At 42.3% G+C, this 21,051-nt stretch overlaps 1 protein-coding gene across 1 annotated transcript; it reads left to right on the top strand.

The window, feature by feature from the left end:
• The first annotated feature begins 3,558 nt into the window (after positions 1-3,558).
• Positions 3,559-4,930, top strand: LOC121747829. The gene is made up of 2 exons (XM_042141963.1): positions 3,559-4,360; positions 4,819-4,930. The coding sequence occupies exon 1, from the start codon at positions 3,561-3,563 to the stop codon at positions 4,314-4,316; it is 756 nt and encodes a 251-aa protein (XP_041997897.1). The 5' UTR covers positions 3,559-3,560; the 3' UTR covers positions 4,317-4,360; positions 4,819-4,930.
• The last annotated feature ends 16,121 nt before the right edge of the window (positions 4,931-21,051 follow it).

The following is a 21,051-nucleotide window of genomic DNA, read 5'->3' as shown; positions in this document are numbered from 1 at the left end:
TGAGAACTAAATTAAAATTAGAACTTGATAACTTATCAGTTTCTCGATAATAATTCGTTGATTCATGAATATCAGTTGAATTTTATAATATTGAAAAATAACAATTAATATATACTATAATCAACGAGTGATAAGTTCTTAAATTCCATTTTAGTTTAGTTATCAATTGATCACAATTATATATATACACTTTCTTGTCTCATAAAAATAGAGATTTTAGTATCAGTTTTAAGAAAAAAGAAAAAAATAAATTAACATTAGTAGAGAATGAAACTCACATTTTAACAGTATAATGTGTTGTAAAAAATCTCTAAAAATAGAATTGAACTGCATTTTACGGACGAATCAGACAAAAAAAGAGACTATTTTATGAGGACAAAGGCACTGGGTAATATAGTAGAGCCCCTGCCAATAAAATTTCCTGCGTCCGCCACTGTTCCAAAGTCCAACACCCACAAACCAGCCCAGCTGCCCCATCTGGTTTGACTTCGATTCATGAGAATGCCTCTTTTAGTCGACGGACTAGATCCATAGGGTTGTAATCATAGTACAATTACAAACAAACTTTGATTTAGACCATTTGAAAATATTAACGGATGACAAAATAGCAGCAACAGAAAATGTCAACATGTTAACATCAAAATCTTGAAATTTTTCAATGTGTTGACACTTTGTTGAGGAGTTTATAGTTTGTACAATATATATTATATATCACTACCCTAGTTTCATAAACTTTGGCATGGTAGTACTCCCTCTCTCCCAAGATAAGTGATTCACTTTTTTGGCACGGGAGATGAATGAAGGAAAAATCTGGAAAGATTAAAATTCAATTTATCTATATTTAAAAAAAAATTTGAATAAAATAAAATGCTAAATTAATGTCTTAATCTATGTAATAAAACGGACACTAATCTTGAAAATATCTTCAAACGATGACCATATAATAAACTTTTTATTATCTGAGAAACATTTTGTTCTTTCAGTTAAAAATTATTATTTCGCAGCCGGGGTTAAATGAGTTTGTATTTACAACGCTGGCTGTCGACTTTAATAATTGACAGGTATGGTTATATTTAAAATATACTAGTAGACATATGATCCTATTTTTTTTACATTTCTCATATTGTCACCAGCCTTAAATTACTTTTCTATTAAAAATGTTGACCGTCGACTTCAATAATTGAGCAGTATGGTTATATTAAAATTATACAACTAGTAGCTACACAAATGATATTTCTTTTACATTTCTCATATTGTCATAATGTCATTAAATAAATAGGGATGTTCAGTACTAGATTTATCATTTACTTTTAGTATTTGTTTTTTAGCTAAATGTTAGTCCATAAAATCATAAACTGGCCGATATTTAATTTATATACGAACTTTAAACTTGGTTACGTTGCAAAATTATGAATTTAGGTTTTGTAGTGAGTTGTCCAACTCATATCAGAGAATTCCGGTATGTCCATATTTACCTCCATTTAATAATAGAGAATTCGGACACAAAATGTTAGAATTCCAACAAAGTTCAAATATATATAACTGACTGATTGAGCAGAGTATATGGGCGTGCATCGTGGCATCGTTAATCAATGCGCTGCACATGATTAGCAATTTCTTTTAACAAAATCCTTTTACTTCGGCTTCCAACCACAACTCTACTATCAAGTCATGGCTGCTTATGGCGCTGCGATTTCTCTCAAGAATACGATTCAGACTATTCTAATATCGTATCGCGTTTCACTAGTTCCTCCCTCTCCACATATCATACAACCGGTCTATGAGGCGATGTGTCGCCTTCAGAAAGTTCTGCTAAAATTGGACGAGACGAGCTGCAGCAAGATCAGGATGAAGGTGAATGATTTGGATGAACGAATCAAAGAAGCCGTGTGGGAATTCGAAGACTTGCTAGAATCTCATGTGTATGAACAGATTCTTCCACAACTCGAAAGTGAGAGATATCATCACTTGTCTTTCTTGGTAGATCTCTAGACTCTTCAACAGAGTGTTGATTGCTTCATCGAGAGGGTAGAGGTGATGGAGTCGGAGTTCGATATTGAACTTCTCAATATGCCTGAAGAAGAAGGCGAACCTCTTTCCTCAAGAATTGATTTTCATGGAATTGACTCAAACATGGTTGGATTATCTGGTGAATTTGAAGCTGCTAGGCATTATCTTTGTGTACAAGATGGAAGGAATTGGCGGCTACATATCGTTGGGATGGCAGGAGTTGGAAAAACAGCATTTGCTACGAAATTATTTGACGATCCATCAGTTAAGAGCCGTTTCGAGCTTCAAGCATGGGTCAAAGTCGGCAGAAAATGTGAATTCCATGAAACGTTACGATGCATTCTAGCTCAAGTGGATCCAAACACTCGCGACCAAATGCTTACCCAAGGAAACGGCGATGACCATGAGAAATTAGTTGGACTCTTGGAAGAGAGGTTGAAGGATAAGAAATGTCTCGTTGTGTTGGATGATGTATGGGAATGGGATACACAATTAATGGAACACTTGCCACAAGAGAATGTCGGAATCTTGATTACAAGCCGGCAAGTAATTCTAGAATCTGAAGATGGTATTCTACTACGCCTGTTGAATGAAGAAGAAAGTAAAAAATTACTTGGGAAGAAGGTGTTCGGTGAAGATGGTTTCCCGCCTCACCTTGATAAACTAGGCGAGAAGATTGCCAAAAAATGTGAAGGCCTTCCACTAATGATAGTCACAGTTGCAGAGCTCCTATCCGAAGAAGATATAACCCCACAATACTGGACTGAGGTAGTCGAAATACAGCATAATTCAATCTTCATGGATGCGTATGATCAAATATTAGAGGTACTTTACCCCAGCTATGAGTACTTACCTCAAAAATTGAAAATGTTATTTTTGTATTTGGGATCTTACCCTCCATATAGAAATATTGAATCACGCATCTTCTTAAACCTGATGAATGCAGAGCGGTTTCTTGAACCTTTTGGTACAGAAACTTTGGATGATTTTAAGAACAGAAAAGCTTATGATTTTTTTGTGTCTCAATCATTCGTATCCCTTTCTACCCAGTACAACCTCTTTCGATGCAATTTCAATGCACAATCTTGGTTTTCAGAGTATGTGTTTCGTGTGCATACTTGCTGGCAGCACTTTTGTAAGAAAGAGGCAACTAGGATTAAGTTTTTGCATGTTTTACAAAGCTACGATGATGATGTGAAAGATCAACGTCGGTTATGTGCCCATTGCATCACTTTATTTTCCTTCAAAGAAGTGTATGATGCAATAAAAAATGATTGTGCCTCCACTGTCCGTTCTCTACTTTGTCTTGGCCCTGTTTATCATTATGCACTGCCATTACATGCAATGGATTTCAAGTTGCTCAAGGTATTGGATGCTCGACATGTCCGATTTTATCTTATCCCACTTGAAATTTTTAAACTAATTTGTCTAAAGTACCTTTCTCTAACTTGCAACCAAGAGCTCCCTGATTCTATATCCAACTTTTTCACCTTCAATTCTTGGTTATCTGTCGATATGTGTACCTTAAAAAGCGTGGAGCTTTGTCATTTATGCCGGCGGAAGTATGGAACATGCAAGAACTACAACATATTGAGGTATGGGGAAAAGACCTACCTACCCCTGATGATTCTGCTGTTGCTTTGGATAGACTTTCCAGTCTTATTGGCGTGACTGAAAAGAGTTGCACAAGAGAAATTCTCAAGAGAATCCCTAATTTAAATGCATTAAGAATCGAGGTAGAATTGCAACCGTATGATGAAGATGAAGATGATGATGATAGAAACTCATTGAGTAACTTGGGTTACATATCAGAGGAACTCCAGAAATTGGGAACACTCAAATATGATGTGATGAATCCTGATATGAAGCGTGAGCGTATGGTTCCTCTATCAATGTTCCCATCAAGTTTGAGAAGCTTGCATTTGAATGGCTTAGGGTGTCCATGGGAGCACTTGAATGACATTGGTTCGATGCTACCAAATCTTGTGGACCTCACATTACATGACTATGCCTTTCGAAGCCCCAAGTGGAATATTGAATCAGGGAGTTTTTTGAAACTGGAGAAAGTTGTAATTGAGGACACCGATTTGGTGCAATTGATAGCTCAGCACGGAAGTCTCCCAATGCTCGAACTCCTAAGCATACGCCATTGCTACAAATTACAACAACTCGAATGGACGTGTGATCCCTCAAAGGTCAAAGCAACCACAATTGAGTTAGTTGATTGCAATCCCTTAGCTGTCGCTTCTGCCAAGAAATTACGACCTGAATCTGTCTTTAAAGTTCTCTGCCACTCCTCTTTTTGATACGAGAATTCCTAGCTCGATCGACTCTCAAGTTTGGTTAACAGGTTAGTCTTCCTACTCCCTTTAATTTGCACAAAACCACATGAACTCACTTCTTTCTTAACTGAAATGCGTGTACTTGTAAGTGTTTTGGTTATATATTATTGCAGATGTGTGTTTAAGGTTGTTGGCTGTTTTTTTCTTCTTATTACAAGTTATTCATTCTATGAATGAGAATTTGATCTCTAAAATTGTGGGGGGTTTAAATCACGTAACATGTTTTGAATATTTGCTCTAACGTGATGGTTCACGTTGGCAAGCTCTCTATAAATGTGAATTTGCTTTTGTGTATACATTAGTTATATGTAGGAGTTTATTCACTTCTGATTCACAAACTGGTTGATATATTAGAGAAAGAGTAATACGTCTATTTGTGTCACGTGTTTTCGTTCAAATTCTATGGATAAAGTGTAACTTATCTACATGAAAAGATGCTTGTGTGATCTGTGGTGATTTTGGATAGGCATGAGTGGGAGCGCATGGAGTAGTGAAGATAGGTCAATCTGTGGACCTAAGCTAAACAATTAAGGGATTTCCAGTTGTGATTGTGATGGAGGGAAAGTTACTTCTCAAAGAGCACGCTACATGCTCACACGTGCCATGCACGTGGGTATTGTTCTGCCTTTGGGAGGAAGTATTTAACAAGAAAATGTATCACAAACAAAGATATCTGAATTTTCAGTTTTCTCTCCTTGGTTTGATTTCTGTTTCGAACTCTCTAGCTTAGTTCAACAACTCTCGCATTTTCATTCCTATTTGATTGCTACTTTTGCTTTTGTTGAATTTCGTTTGCACTTTCTATTTTAGTTTTCATGGTATTTACGATGTTCTGTTGCTTCCGTATGGTGTGTGCATTTATGGTTATGAAAAAATGATTTATTGTTGGTGAATCTTGACTCTAAATGATAAATTGAAGCTCAATCGCAAGAGAAATCAAGATGTATTGTGGAAAGAAATACAAGATCAATCTTCTTCTATAAACTTTAACTTGATTACAACCGGGAGAGAAAGAATGTAGCTGTATAAACAGAATAACAAACTTGAAACAGAAAAACTCATTTAACAGCCTAACAGCTAGTTACAATCTGACGGCTCAGATTCAATCTCACTATTAAACTCCCGCTGAAAACAAGATAATTTTCACTACTTTCTTTCTTCTAATTTGAGCTTAGTGAATTCGAAACATGCTTCATTCCTCAGCAACATCAATCATCTAACAATTCTCCACCTTGATTGATGATGTACTTTCCTTCACAGCTACTGTAAGTACCAGGAACATGTTTCACACCAATATCATTCAAAATTCCCTTCAACTACTTTCCTTCACAGCTACTGTAAGTTCCATGAACTCGGCTTCAGTAGTTGATAAAGCAAAAACACTCCGAAGACTAGATTTCCAACTGATGACTGATCCATATAGTGTAAAAATGTATCCAGATTGTGATCTCCAGTTATCAATATTCCCAGAAAAATCTGAATTAGAAAATCCCCTCAAAGCATCTCCCTCATACTCTTTGAATAGAATCCCAATCTCAGCAGCTCCGTTCAAATATTTCAGCAACCACTTCAGGGCAGACCAATGCTCTCTACCATAGCTTTTCATAAACCTACTAGTTACTGACACAACTTGAGCTATATCTGGCTGTGTGCTTATCATACCATACATCACACTGCCTATTATGTTAGCATAAGAAATATTTGCATCTCTTGTTTATCTGATTCATCTTTTGGACTTTTCTCAACAGATAACTTGTAATGTTGTCACATTGGTACTCCTACCTCTTTCATATCATTGACCTTAAATTTAGTAAGAATTCTTGACACATAACCAGATTGTGTCAACCATATATCTCCCATCTTTTTGTCTCTGATTATTGTGATGTCCAGAATTCTTCTAGCTGGACCAAGATCTTTCATGTCAAAATCCCTGCCAAGGTCATCTTTTACTTTCTGTACAACTTCCTTGCTCTCACTAGTAACCAACATATCATCTACATATAATAAAAGATATGCCACAAGAACTTCACCTTCATTCTTAATTTACACACACTCATCAAATTTTGATCTGACAAAACCAATAACAAGTATATGCATATCAAACTTTCTGTGCCATTGTCTACTAGCTTGTTTAAGTCCATATATGCTTCTCTTCAATAGACACACCTTATTTTCCTGCCCAGGTATGACAAAACCCTCTGGTCGTCACCATGTAAAAATGCAGTTTTTACATCTAACTGCTCAAGTTCCCAGTCTCTCTTAGCTACAATGGCCAACAAAATTTGAATAGATGTGTGCTTAACAACTGGTGAGAATGCCTCATTAACTTCCACACCTTGCTCTTGTGTGAAACATCTAACCACAAGCCTTGCTTTGAACCTCACTTTATCAGCTTCACCACCTTGAATTTTCTTTTTGAATATCCATTTACAATTGACAATCTTTCTTCCTGGAATTCTTTCAACCAACACCCAAGTTCCATTTTTTTAGTAATGATTCTATCTCCTCTATCATAGCTTTCATCCACTTGTCACTCTCTTTTTGACTGCATAGCTTCATCAAACGAAATCAGAAATGGACATGATAGACCCAAATATATTATGTGGGTCGGTTCCAATATCGTAAGCAAGATAATCATGATATTAGTTTGATCAGCGAATATTAATGAATCGTTGCCCAAGTCAACCTCAAATCCAAGCAGGTGATTTACATGGAATTTTTTAAGTTTAAGGTTGTATCTTATATTGCCCCCTTGTTCTTAAATACTTTATTTTTAATATAACTAATCATTAAAAATAAATATGAATGCAATTAAAATTATCAGTAGTCAACTTTGAATTTTACTATACTAATTCATCATCAAAATACTGTAGGTAAAAAGTATTCAACTTAAAAATAGTCTATTCATTGATATGGTGTTGAAATACACAACCTCTTCCATCATTTGAGGGTTGAGGGGTTTCTTGAACCGGTTCAAATACAATATTTGGAGGATTTTATGGATGGTTTGGGAGATTTTATGAATGGAGAACAAACTTTGGAAGATTTTATGGCCCAATGCTCAGCAAAGCTTGCTTACTTGTATCATCTTTTTTTACTTGAATCAAATCCAGCATCTTGGTTTTCAAAGAAATAGTTTCGTGTGCATTCTTGTTGGCAACACTTGTTGTGCAAGAAAGAGCTAGTAGGATAAAATTTTTATTAACCAAAGAAAATGTTATTTATTTAAAAATAAAATATATAATATAAAAAAATAAAATATAGAAAAAAACATGTTACTGGAAAAAAAATGCATGTTTAAATTTATCTTCTTTTTAATTCATCCTAGCCCTTAACATATTAGTTAAAAAAATATTTTGTTACCAAACCAACAATAATGACGAAAGTAAGTTGATAAGTCGCATTCTAGGCCTTGGTTACTGGTCAGTATGATGTGCATAAGTGAAATATATCTGCAAAATAGTTGCTGAAGTGTGCAAGGAAGGCGTTCTAGCCAGTATGGCAATGATCAGAAAACTCAAGTGGAAAGGGCGTCAGGATGTTGCTATCCTGACCAGTATGCATGCCAAAAGGCTCGAGATGGAGAAGAAGGATAGCTGGGAAGATCAGCCACAAGCAAGGGGGCAAAAGAGTCATTTCATGCCTGAAGTCTACCCTAAAAATCTAGGGAGGCCTCCCTATAAAAGGAAGCCACTTGGAGAGAGAATCATGATCAAGTAGTTAGTTAACTCCTACACTTAGTTAGCAATCTCTCTTCGGCAGATCACTCCTTCAGCATTATCTTTCGTGTTTCTCATTCCTCGCCACTGCCATGGTCACCTGAGTTCCAGAAGTTCCCGGAGTTCCAGACATCCTCTCGTTCCAACCAGCATGTTTCGTAGTGTCAGCAGTTCCATCGCCCGGAGTGGCAAACCAATCTTTATTTGCTTTCTTAGTTAATTTTTATGTATTTCCTTAGTGAGATCTGTTGCATTTTCAGTACTTGTTGGCCTTTGAAGTATTTCGTTTAGATCCAAACGTTTTATGCAATGAAGTTGTTTTTATGCATCTCTTTCTGTTCGAATCTGTTTCATTCTGCCTAGGTAGCTTAGATCTAGCTGACGGTAATTTCCAATGTTGAATTGCATGTTTTAACTTCTGTAGTTAATCTCTCTGAGTTTGCAAGTCTAGATAGCTGTTAGATTTTAGATCTGAATTAGTTAAGTGTGAACTCCCAGTTTACGTGATTTCTGCCACCCTGCATGTTGACCAGTAAGCGTAATTGCAGTTTCAGTGTTCGATCTTTGATTTGAAGTTTTAATTGTAGAACTGTGTTCTTGAAGTTGTTAATCTGTGTTTTAATGGTGATGAGTCTGGATTTGTTGATCAGATTTGATTCTTGATGAAGAAGATAACATCTACATCCAACTTTGGGACAACTTGTGCTTTTTGATTACTTTTTACTTTTGTCCTTTACTTTTCAGCTGTTACTTTCTAGATCTGTAGGCCTAGTCACCCAACTACCTCTTTTTCCTCTGATATTCTGTTTAACCTTTTATAGAAACCTAGTACTTTCCGCATATTTTCTGTTACATCCCATTCACAAAATTCCACGTACACAACTACATGTCGACCACCCTTCACCTTTCCTAGTCAGTAGAGTACCATTTAATTTCCCGTCTAGGTAGAAACTCAACCCAAGCGTGGTAGCTAATCAAACCCTTCCAAAATATCACCACAATTCCCAAAGCGCATTCATCTCTGTGGGATTCGACCTTTACCTCCACTATACTAGCCAGTAAAATGGGGTTGAGGATTTATTGATACCAGGTTCAGGATAAGCCGGGGATTCCACACTGACCAGTAGGATACACCTTCGCTTGAAACGACACCCGATCGAAACCTGCTCTTTCAAATGGCGCCGTTGCCGGGGATGAATGGCGTTAATGACTGTTATTGTGAGTGATACTTTGGTGTATATATTGTGCATAACCTTTCTTTTCCTTTTCTTTTCAGTTTATGAGAAGCAGTTCGGGTCCTGACCAGTGGAGGCCGAAGATACTTCAGCGAGGATCTATATTCGTGACCACCCGCTCTGGCCTGTCGACAGCCTTGTCTGACCTAGGCACGAGTAGTGACGAAGAACAATACACCATAGAGGGGCCAATACCAGAAGAGATACCACGGTTGGAAGGCAACCCAAGGGAGATGGCCGCCAACGTAGATGATGATCCGGAGATCGGTACGCTGAATGCGCATACCGAGGGAGAACCACCACAAGCTATTGTAGTCACCCCGGGGCAGACTGCCTGTGATGTGAAGACTCATGTTATCTCAATCCTGCCTACATACTGCGGAAAGAGCTACGAAGGCCCTTACGAGTTCCTTCATGAGTTTTTTAAGATTTGTAGGGCACAGAGGAGGCCAGCAGGGGCGACCGAGGATGACTACAGATTGAAGGCTTTGCCGTTCGTTCTAAAAGGGGAGGCTAACACCTGGTTTATGCGACTACCGCCCAATTCCATCGAGAGCTGGGCCGACTTCAAGTTAGTTTTCCTAGGAGAATTTTTCCCGTCATCAAAGAAGAGCGCGCTAAAGAGAGAGATCACTAGCGTGAAGCAAGGGTACGACGAACCTTTGAGTGAATATTGGGCAAAGTATATGAGCGTCTTGGATGCGTGTCCCAACCATCACATGGCGGACATAGAAGTACATCATGTCTTCTATGAATGAATGAACAAGGCAACAAAGGACTTAGCAAACTCCTCGTCAGGAGGGAGTTTCACACAGATAAGGGTCAGTGAGGCAAAGAGGGTCCTAGGGAAGCTTTTGAGCGCAAAGAAGGAGTACGACAATTCAAGAGATGAGTAGAGCAGATAAAGGATTGCCAGCGCCTTTTCTACTGACCAGGAGCAGAAGATGGATCTGAAGATGAAAGAATTGAAAAAGACACTTCTGAGCGCAATCGAGAAGAACGCACCACCGACTCCCCCAGCTAGGAACTACAAGGGGGCAGACAGGGAAACGAGGTACCAAGCTATGATCAGCCCAATGCCTTAGTGGATATGGAGCAGGTCAATGCTGCTGGGTACTACAATTCTAGTGGGCATTGGATCCAAGGGAGACAACGGGACGCACCATGGAGGGACCATCCGAATTTCCGATGGGGGATGGAAGCCAAAATCAGAACCAAGGTCAAGGTCAGAACCAATTGACTCATGCTAATTTAGCATTCAAAAGCGTCACCCGCAAGTGTACGAGATAAGTAGCACGTGGCAAGCTAAATTATCGATCCACGAAGACTAAAAGCCGGTTTGAGTACTATGATGCAACTTTGAACACTATCTTGACTAATAAAAGGGATTTTTGATTTTCTTAACTAAGATCAAAGAACAATTAAGCTAGTAAGACAATTAATTAAGAAAAACAAACAAACAAAGATAGGTTTGCACACAAATTGGGAAGATATAGGGAAATGGATCCGTTAGAATGGATCAAGGATTTCATCTACGGGTCATGCACATCTATTGAGCCTCAAATATGGTTAGGAAAGTCGGGATAATCGGTTAGACCCCCTCTCGGGTGCATCTAACACGTGGGTCAATCTCTAGTGTAGGAGTCTCGTCCATACAAGTCGAGATTGAATCCAAAGCACAACGGACCCAAGCCCTCTCTCTAGCTTATGCATCTCTCGGCTACATGTAATGCACGGAGTTGTTGATTACACATCTATCCTAATCATGTATTTCTCAATAACATTAATTAGGCACAAGATTTATCTAATTGGTAGCTAATCAATTAGATATTAAAAGACCAAGGATCAACAAAACCAACAAAAGAGATAGATAGGCATTCAACCATAGATTCAATCCATACAATCCATTCAAACTTCACCAAATCCCTACTAAAAGCTTAGCTACTCATAGTCAAAGCTCAAACAAAAGCAAAAACAAGGAACACAAAGCTAAACATAATAGAAATGATAACTAGAACTCCCTATGGTGGAATTGATGTTGGGGAGTCTTCTTCCTTCAATCTCTTGAAATAGGAAGCTCCTTGCCTTCAAATCCTCTCAAAACTTTGCTTTCTTGCTCAGATTCGTAGTGTGGGAGTTAGGGTTTGGAAGTGAGTGAGAACCCTTTTATATCCGGAGTGAGAAAGAGGCAAAAGTGGGCAACAGCAGCTATCGCCCGGCCGGGCGATTTGTAAATGGGAACATGTCCGGCCGGGCGTTCTGGGTAAATCGCGACGAAGTCTTCAAACGCTCGGCCGAGCGTTTCGTTGGATGAAAAACGCCCGGTCGAGCGAACTTTCTGTTCTCTTCGGCTAACGTCCGACCGGGCGTTTTTTATATGGAAATCGCCCGGTCGGGCAAACTTTGTGTGATCAGCCCGTTTGCTCCGTTTTGCCCGTTTTAGACCTGTTCTTGCATCAAAACTCCGACAAACTCGTTAACTCTAAAAATAGCTGAAAAGTGGGTGAAACATATACTTTATACCTCAAAAAGATTTAACAACATGTGTTAATCACCCATCTAAGCATTCTAAACTATGAGTTTGTCAACTCCCCCAAACTTTTAAACACTTGTTAGTCCTCGAACAAGAAGAAAGAAACAAAACTTACAAACTCATGCAAGGATGTGGAGTGTCATCATTGCCTCAATAGAAATAAAATATGACAAGTATCATGTCACGCCCGCATTTCCTAAGGATAGGAAGTACGGTGGACCGCGACTAGGGGGGGGATAAAGAAGCGGGGAAGAAAGGGGGGTAACAAGAATATTTGACCCAAAACATTTAAAAAGGAAGTTCACTTTTAAACGTTGTACTTAAGACGACATTACAAAAGTTAAAGTATTCAGAGTTTTAAATGAAAACATCGTGACGGTTTACAAGCAGCGGAAAAGATCAAAAGACAGATGATGCCATGTATGACGACACGACACCATCCAAAAGACCAAATAAAAATACTATTTCAGCTTTGGCTGCTCAACATCCGTCATCCCCATCGTCGCTCAACCTGCACATTAAGAAAACAACATGCAGGGCTGAGTACTTATGCACTCAGTGGACACACGCCAAAAACATAGTTTGTCATGCCATAACAGTGTAACATTGGGGTTTTGAGTATAATGAAAATAACCCAAGTACACAAAATACATTTCATAAATTCGACTGCGCAGTCATTTTCCGATATTGCCACCCTTATTCCCTCAATCATACACTATCTGATCCAAACCATGACAAGGGGCGTGGCCACACCCCAGGTCATCTAGACCGGCCAACTTGCTCTCAGATGGCACCCAGTCTCGTGTACACTAGCCTGAGGGTTCGCAGCCCAACAGACCCGAATTCGATTAAACATATGTGGTAAACCACTTCAGATAGGTTCAAAACGAAATAATTGGCAAGACAAACAGTTCACCTCCATAAACATTTCCGGAACAAAGTCCGTATTTAAAGATAACCCACATAAAAGTAGGGTAGAAAAGCCCACCTCGATTGCTTAGCTTTTAAAACAGTTCCCTTCAACCACACTTTCCTCGAAAAAGATCACCCTTTTGAAAGATAATAATATCATGATTAGAGTCAGAAGAGACGAGACTTTAAACGACAATGCATGATTCCTACGTGGACGACTTCAACATCTAGCACGTTACACGTACATACACTTAACAACATATTACAAAACAAACACACAAAGTCACACGTTCGAAACACACCCCGCACGCAAACGACGTACCCAAAACGCGCACACGACACACGAACACAGCACTCCAAGTCCTGGCATACCCTTACTGTGCAACGGCTCACTTGGCTCGGAAAGGTTCGGAAAAAGCTCGGAAAAAGGATCGGCGTCTCGGCCTGGCTCGGTGTCTCGGCCGCCTGGCTCGGCACCTCGGCCGACCGTCTCGGCCGCCTGGCTCGGCACGCGGTCGGCCGACCGTCTCGGCCGCCTGGCTCGGCACCTCGGCCGCCTGGCTCGGCACCTCGGCCGACCGTCTCGGCCGCCTGGCTCGCACCTCGGCCGCCTGTCTCGGCACAGCTCGGCACCTGTCTCGGCACAGCTCGGCACTTGTCTCGGCACAGCTCGGCACTTGTCTCGGCACAGCTCGGCACCTGTCTCGGCTCAGCTCGGCACCTGTCTCGGCACAGCTCGGCACCTCGGCCGACCATCTCGGCCGTCCGGCTCGGCACCTCGGCCGACCGTCTCGGCCGCCTGTTCGGCACCTCGGCCGACCGTCTCGGCCGTCCGGCTCGGCACCTCGACCGACCGTCTCGGCCGTCCGGCTCGGCACCTCGGCCGACCACCTCGGCCGTCTGCTCGGCGCCTAATTTACACCCCTTTTCCTCTGACCCCCGATTCTCAAACCCTATACGACAAACACACCACGCATTCTACATCCCAAAACACACCCAAACACCTGGGATCATCCCTTCCAGACTCTCCACAAATCTGCCCTAGGCTGAACCCAACAACTCTCGGCCAACACACACGAAAACTCTCGAACCAAACACTGATTCCTCCGAGCCATCTCTTGGCCAAACACACCCACATTCATCACAAAAACCTATCACTCAGAAACACGCCACTTGCACATGAAAACATCTCCCAAAAACATACAACTCGCGAAACTGCGCAGTTTACTTGCAAAAATCATAATAAAATCATACGACATCCAATGAAGCTGAAATTTACACACCACACAAAGGACACATTAACCTTTACACAGTTCAAAATTCGTACCCAACGGAGATCGTTTGCTTAGTTAAAAAGGGGTCGGAACCCACTGTCAGTTACCAACAAAACATGCTTCACACAGACACATCATCCCACAACCTATTCAGCACCTAAACCCTCCAAAACGTCCTATATGCATGAGGTTTCGAAATTAACAAGGGTTAGGGGTTACCTTTCTCCGAATAGTTCGAAACGTAGGTCAAAGCTTCCCTACTCCCGATTTCAAAACGGTACGCGAGAGTTTGCTACCTTAATGAAATCAGGAATCAATGAGAGGGAGTAAGAGGGAAGGTAAAAACCGAGAGGGAGAAGAAGGGAGACTTACCAGAGAGAGAGTAACTTTGCGAGAGAGAGAGCGAGCGAGAGAATGAGAGAGACCGAAGAGGGAAAGAGATTGGAAAAGGGGAAAAGAATCGGTTAAGAGGGAGTGGGGAGGTTGAGAAAATTAGTGGGGAGAGGGGGGGTTTTTTTTTTTGAAAAGCCGAGAGAATTAGGGAGGGAGGATTTAATTTGTTATTTAGGATTTTAATTCTAGCTTAATTAGTTAATCACTTTTAATGCTAGGTAAAAACACCCATCCGCAACAATAGTGTAAAGCAATTAATATTTCCACACCATATATTAAGCACAACACATAAGACATTCATTAAATTAAAGAACCAAAAACCACAAGATCTCGGATATTACATTCCTCCCACCTTAACAAAATTTCGTCCCGAAATTTGTTAGATCACTCAAACAGCTCTGGAAACCTCTCTCTCATCTTATCTTCTAATTCCCATGTTGCTTCTTCGATTCCATGATTCCTCCACCGTACTTTCACCGAAGCGATTGACTTATTCCTCAATTCTTGCACTCTTCGATCCACAATGGCCTCGGGCTTCTCCTCATAGCTTAGATCGGGATTTAGGACCATCATTTCTTCTTGGTGAACGATGTGTGTGGGGTCATACACATACTTCCTCAATTGTGACACATGGAAGACGTTGTGCACATTTCCGAAGCTTGGTGGTAGGGCCAATCTGTATGCTACCACGCCGACTCTATCCAAAATCTCGTATGGACCGATAAATCGGGGTCTCAGCTTTCCTTTCACTCCAAAACGAGTTATTCCCTTAGAAGGGGAAACTTTCAAAAAGACCTTTTCCCCGACCTCGAACTGTAAATCGGTCCTTCGAACATCCGCATAAGATTTCTGTCGATCTTGTGCCTCCTTGATCCTCCCACGGATTTGTCGGACAATCTCTATCATTTCTTCTACAGAGTCTGGTCCGAGAATTCTTCTCTCACCCACTTCATCCCAATAAAGTGGCGATCTACACTTCTTTCCATACAAGGCCTCATATGGGGCCATCTTGATAGTCGCCTGGTAACTATTATTGTAAGCGAACTCTACCAAGGGCAACACTTCTTCCCAACCTACGCCTCGATCTAGCACCACGGCTCGTAGCATGTCCTCCAATGCTTGTATCGTTCTCTCCGACTGCCCGTCGGTTTGCGGGTGGAACGCTGTACTGAAATTCAACTTAGTCCCCAACTCGCGCTGCAGGCTTGTCCAAAATCTAGAAGTGAATTTAGCATCACGATCAGATGTGATTGTCGCTGGAACTCCATGCAAGCGTATAATTTCCCGTACATATACCTTAGCCAACTGATCGGATCCATAAGTGGCACGAACCGGCACAAAATGGGCAGATTTGGTGAGGCGATCTATAATCACCCAAATCACCGTGTTCCCTCGCTGGGATTTTGGCAGTCCTACCACAAAGTCCATTGCAATATGTTCCCACTTCCATTCCGGAATCTCGAGGGGTTGCAATTTCCCATAGGGCCGTTGGTGTAGCGCCTTTACTTGTTGACATGCTAGGCATCTCTCCACAAATGCCGCAACATGCTTTTTCATACCGTTCCACCAAAACTGTCTTTTCAAGTCTTGATACATTTTGGTGCTCCCTGGATGAGCAGCGTATGGGGTTTCATGTGCTTCTCTCATGATTTCCATCCTCAGGCCTTCATCCTTAGGCACACACAACCTTCCCTTGTATGTGAGACCATTATCCGCTGCCTCACGAAAATTTCCGAGTTCACCCGTCCTCACTTCTGAGCGAATCTTTTCTAGTAACGTATCTCGCCGTTGAGCTTCTACAATTCTGGCTCTTAAGTCGGGTTCCATCACCAACGTGGCTACTATCCCTTCCACAGTCTCGGGCATTCTCACCACTTCCAAGCGCATCTTACTGAACTCTTGGATTATACTCTCCTCGATAGTAAGAAAGGTGGCCAGCTGAGATTGAGACTTCCTACTAAGAGCATCGGCCACTACGTTTGCTTTTCCCGGATGGTAATTTATACCACAATCGTAGTCCTTTACCAACTCGAGCCACCTACGTTGGCGCATGTTCAACTCCTTTTGCTCAAAGAAGTACTTTAGACTCTTATGGTCCGTGTATATCTCACAACGGACTCCATAAAGATGATGTCTCCAGATCTTCAAAGCATGTACCACAGCTGCCAGTTCCAAGTCATGCGTCGGATAATTCAGTTCATGGGGCTTCAATTGTCTCGATGCATATGCAATCACTTTCCCCTTCTGCATAAGCACACATCCCAGTCCCACCTTCGACGCATCCGTATACCGCATAGTCAGTCTCTGGCTCCGGCACAGCTAGGATTGGTGCGGTGGTCAATTTCTCCTTCAACAACTGAAAGCTCGCCTCACATTCTGGCGTCCAAATCATCTTGACTCCCTTTTTCAGTTGTTGCGTCATTGGCCTTGCTATCTTCGAGAATCCCTCGATGAATCTTCGATAATAGCCCGCCAGTCCTAAAAAGCTTCGGATTTCGTTTTGTGTAGAAGGTGACTTCCACTCCTGCACCGCTTCTACCTTGGCCGGATCTACACGAATTCCATCTGAAGTTACTACATGTCCAAGAAAATTTACTTCCTTGAGCCAAAACTCGCATTTACTGAACTTGGCATATAGTTTCTCGTCCCTTAGAGTTGCTAGGACGGTTCTCAAGTGCTCTTTGTGCTCCTCCTCGTTCTTTGAGTAAACAAGCACGTCATCGATGAAAACCAGGACAAACCGATCCAGAAATGGATGGAACACGCGGTTCATAAGGTCCATGAACACTGCCGGGGCGTTCGTCAGTCCAAAAGGCATTACAACGAACTCATAATGACCATATCTTGTTCGAAAAGCTGTCTTGGGTACATCTTCTCGCCGAACCCTCAGCTGATGGTACCCAGACCTCAAATCCATCTTAGAGAAGACTCCTGCCCCTCGAAGTTGGTCAAACAAGTCGTCTATCCTTGGTAGTGGATACTTGTTCTTCAGCGTTAGTTTGTTTAGCTCCCGATAGTCGATGCACATCCTCATCGTTCCATCCTTCTTCTTTACGAACAACACTGGTGCTCCCCATGGTGACACGCTAGGTCTAATGAATCCCAATTCCAGTAGCTCTTGCAGTTGCACCTTAAGCTCCTCCAACTCTTTTGGCGCCATTCTATAAGGTGCTTTGGATATTGGTGCCGATCCGGGCTCCAGATCGATCGTGAATTCTACTTGCCTGTCGGGTGGGGGTCCGGCAATGCATCGGGGAAGACATCGGGATATTCACTCACTATCGCCACATCTTCTATCTTCCTGTCTTTCTTCTCCTCCCCATTCAAATAAACAAGGTACGCTGGACATCCCTTCCTCATCATTGTAGTGGCTTGCAGCGCAGAGATAATGGACTTGCGTCGGCTCATTGGGACTCCGTGAAACTTCATCGGCTCTTTTCCGGGGGTTTCAAACGAAATTTTCCTTTCTCTACAATGAAGGGTAACGTGGTTCTCCGCTAACCAATCCATACCCAAGATTATGTCTACGCTACCCATCGTCATTACTTGCAAATTATAAGCCACTAAACTGAGTTCACCTATTCCAAAGTTCACACATGCACAAGATCGGGATATATCTATAGCCCCGCCTACCGGTGAGGTCACACTCATAGTGGGTTCGGTCTTAACAGTAGGTAATTCCAAAGTATCCACACAAGACGTTGATATAAAGGAATGCGACGCACCCGTATCAAACAAGACAACTATAGGCATATTGAGAAGTGTGCCCATACCTGCCAAGTTTCCTTGCTCAAAGGTTTCTTTCCCGTTTGCCGGCTGTTTCCCCTTCAAGGCGTAGGCCCTTGCTTGCGATGGTAATCCTTGGCGGCGTTGTTGCGGTGGAGGTGCAGGTAGTGCCTGGGATTGTGGACGGAAACCTAGCTGGTTCTGTCTCGTTCCCGTTCCCATGTGCTTGTTTGGGCAATTTCGGATGTAGTGGCCACTCCCACCACAGTTGAAGCACCTAGGGTCTCGACACTCCCCGGCGTGGTACTTGAAGCACCTTCCACATTGAGGGTTCCTCGGCGGAAAGTTTGCCCTCGGTTGGAAAGTATTCTGTCTCCCGCCATTGTAGGGTGGGTTCCTCATGTGTTGTGGCCTCTTACCACCATACTGAGCCTGGTCACCATCCCACCTCCTCTTCTCTTGGTGGCCCGGCTGAGCTTGTAGAGGTGTCGCGTTTGTTGTTGCCACAACTCTTGGCTTAGGGAGTGCATCTTCCACGTCCAGTGCACAAGTCAAGATCTCCGAGTAGGAGAGTTCTCCTCGACAGGCCAATGCGGCCTTTATCTCATCTCTGAGCCCGGCCCGGAACTTCACCGCCCATTTCTCATCGGTGTCCATCAACTCGGGCGCATATCGTGCCATCTGCGCGAGGGCTCGGTCATACTCGGTTACAGTCATTCGGCCTTGGCTTAGTGTGTGGAACTCTACCACCTTGGCCCGTCTGTACGTCTTTGAACATACTTGTTATCGATCTCTACTTTAAACTCCTCCCATGTTAGCGCCTCCAGGCGGGCAGGATCCATAGTTCTTTGCCGAGTCTCCCACCAGTAATCGGCAGCACCTGACAGTTGAAAGGTAGCACCAGCAATGCGCTCCCTATCTGTGCACTCCATGACCCTGAAGATACGCTCGAGGCCGCGTATCCACTCTTCCGCTTTGGATGGGTCTCCTTGTCCGTCAAATTTTGGGGGATTCTGCCTTGAGAACGTAACTATGAATCTTTCTTGTTGAGGCGGGGGTGGAGGTGGTGGTGGGTGGTGGTGGTGCCTCCACGTGGGGTCCTTGTCGTGGTTGGCGTGCACGTCTTGGCGGCATTCTGATTCAATATCCAAAAAGTGTTACTACAATTCTCATCCAAAATTACCACTTTCTCAAAATTTTCTTATAAAACCTTCATGTAGTATAAGATGCAACACATAGGATATAAATCAAAATCAAAATTCTCATTAAAAGAAAGAAGGCCAACATTGTTCCCAAGAGTAGATCGTACTGAAAGCAAAAACTGAAAAGACAACGAACTATTCTAATTCTAGACTACGACTCTATCATCCTCATCCATAGGCCCTTCCTCCGGGTCTTCGTCGTCGTCCTCCTCGGAGTTCCCTGGCAGAGCCTCCTCATAAACATCTTCATACCCTTGTTCACCCTCGTACATGCTCACATACTTGTCCTGATACACGACCCTCTCTTCCACCTCCTGTGGGGGCTGCTCCTCTCGAGAGTCCACCAGTGCACAATACACGGCTTTCCGAAAGCCAGCCATGTCACCCACCATGTCATCGGTAGCGGGCTCATGCCACGTGTACCTCCTCGCCGTTCTTTCGGCCCACTCCTTCCAGCTATCGGGAAGCAAATCTATTAGCTTCTCAATGCCGTCATGCTCTGTCACTCCGAACTCCTGAGCTGCCCTCCAGAGGGTGTCGAAGTGTGCCACGAACTCGATCAACGGTACATGATCCTTCTTCCGGTACACTCTATAATCTCTGAGCACCCTCTGTGCCCTAAGTCTATCGCGATCACTCCGTCGCGGGGTTCGGAACATACGCGCCATCTATAGAAAACAGAAACAACCGCCTCGCGTATAAAAACAGAGTACATAACCGAAGAAGAGAGAGAGAGAGTGTATGCACGTATCGCTGTTCTAACCCAAACCCGCTGGTGTTCAAAGGCCAAAAGCTCTTATCTATCATAGGTCCAAGAAGCACTAGTGAAATTCTATCACGTCTAAGTTCAAACATTCAAAAGGCCAACACATACTCACATAAAAGCTCACATCAACATTCACGTCATCATCATCACACATCAGCCACATGCTTTCATATAAGTTCATCATACATCAACAGTTCATAACACCATAACAGTTCATAACTCAAATAATTTCCAACTTTTCCACATCACGTTGTACCCTTCCACATGTCTCAACATTTACTTAAACTTTAATATAAAAATCATTTCAACACCAAAATCACAATTTCCTCCACTTCCATATACTTTCCAAAATTTCGAAATTTTCATTACCTCATTTCAGGTTGAGTGCGATGAGTCGGATGTTGAGCCAATGACACTTTTGAAAACTTACTCCAGTCAGAAAAGAAATTTTTTTTTTTTTGGGTCCAGAGCAGAAAGAGAAAACCTAGGCTCTGATACCACTCTGTCACGCCCGCATTTCCTAAGGATAGGAAGTACGGTGGACCGCGACTAGGGGGGGATAAAGAAGCGGGGAAGAAAGGGGGGTAACAAGAATATTTGACCCAAAACATTTAATAAAAAGAAGTTCACTTCAAACATTGTACTTAAGACGACATTACAAAAGTTAAAGTATTCAGAGTTTAAATGAAAACATCGTGACGGTTACAAGCAGCGGAAAAGACCAAAAGACAGATGATGCCGGGTATGACGACACGACACCATCCAAAGACCAAGTAAAACACTCATTTGGCTTTTGGCTGCTCAACATCCGTCATCCCCATCGCCGCTCAACCTGCACATTAAGAAAACAACATGCAGGGCTGAGTACTATTATGCACTCAGTGGACACACGCCAAAACATAGTTTGTCATGCCATAACAGTGTAACATTGGGGTTTAA

This window comes from Salvia splendens, chromosome 9 (genome assembly GCF_004379255.2).
Source record: "Salvia splendens isolate huo1 chromosome 9, SspV2, whole genome shotgun sequence".
NCBI lineage: Eukaryota > Viridiplantae > Streptophyta > Magnoliopsida > Lamiales > Lamiaceae > Salvia > Salvia splendens.
This window is presented reverse-complemented; position numbering and strand designations above follow the sequence as displayed.

Coding starts and splice junctions, on each gene's coding strand:
- LOC121747829 (XM_042141963.1), top strand. CDS start 3,561: ATGCCGGCGGAAGTATGGAACATGCAAGAACTACAACATATTGAGGTA.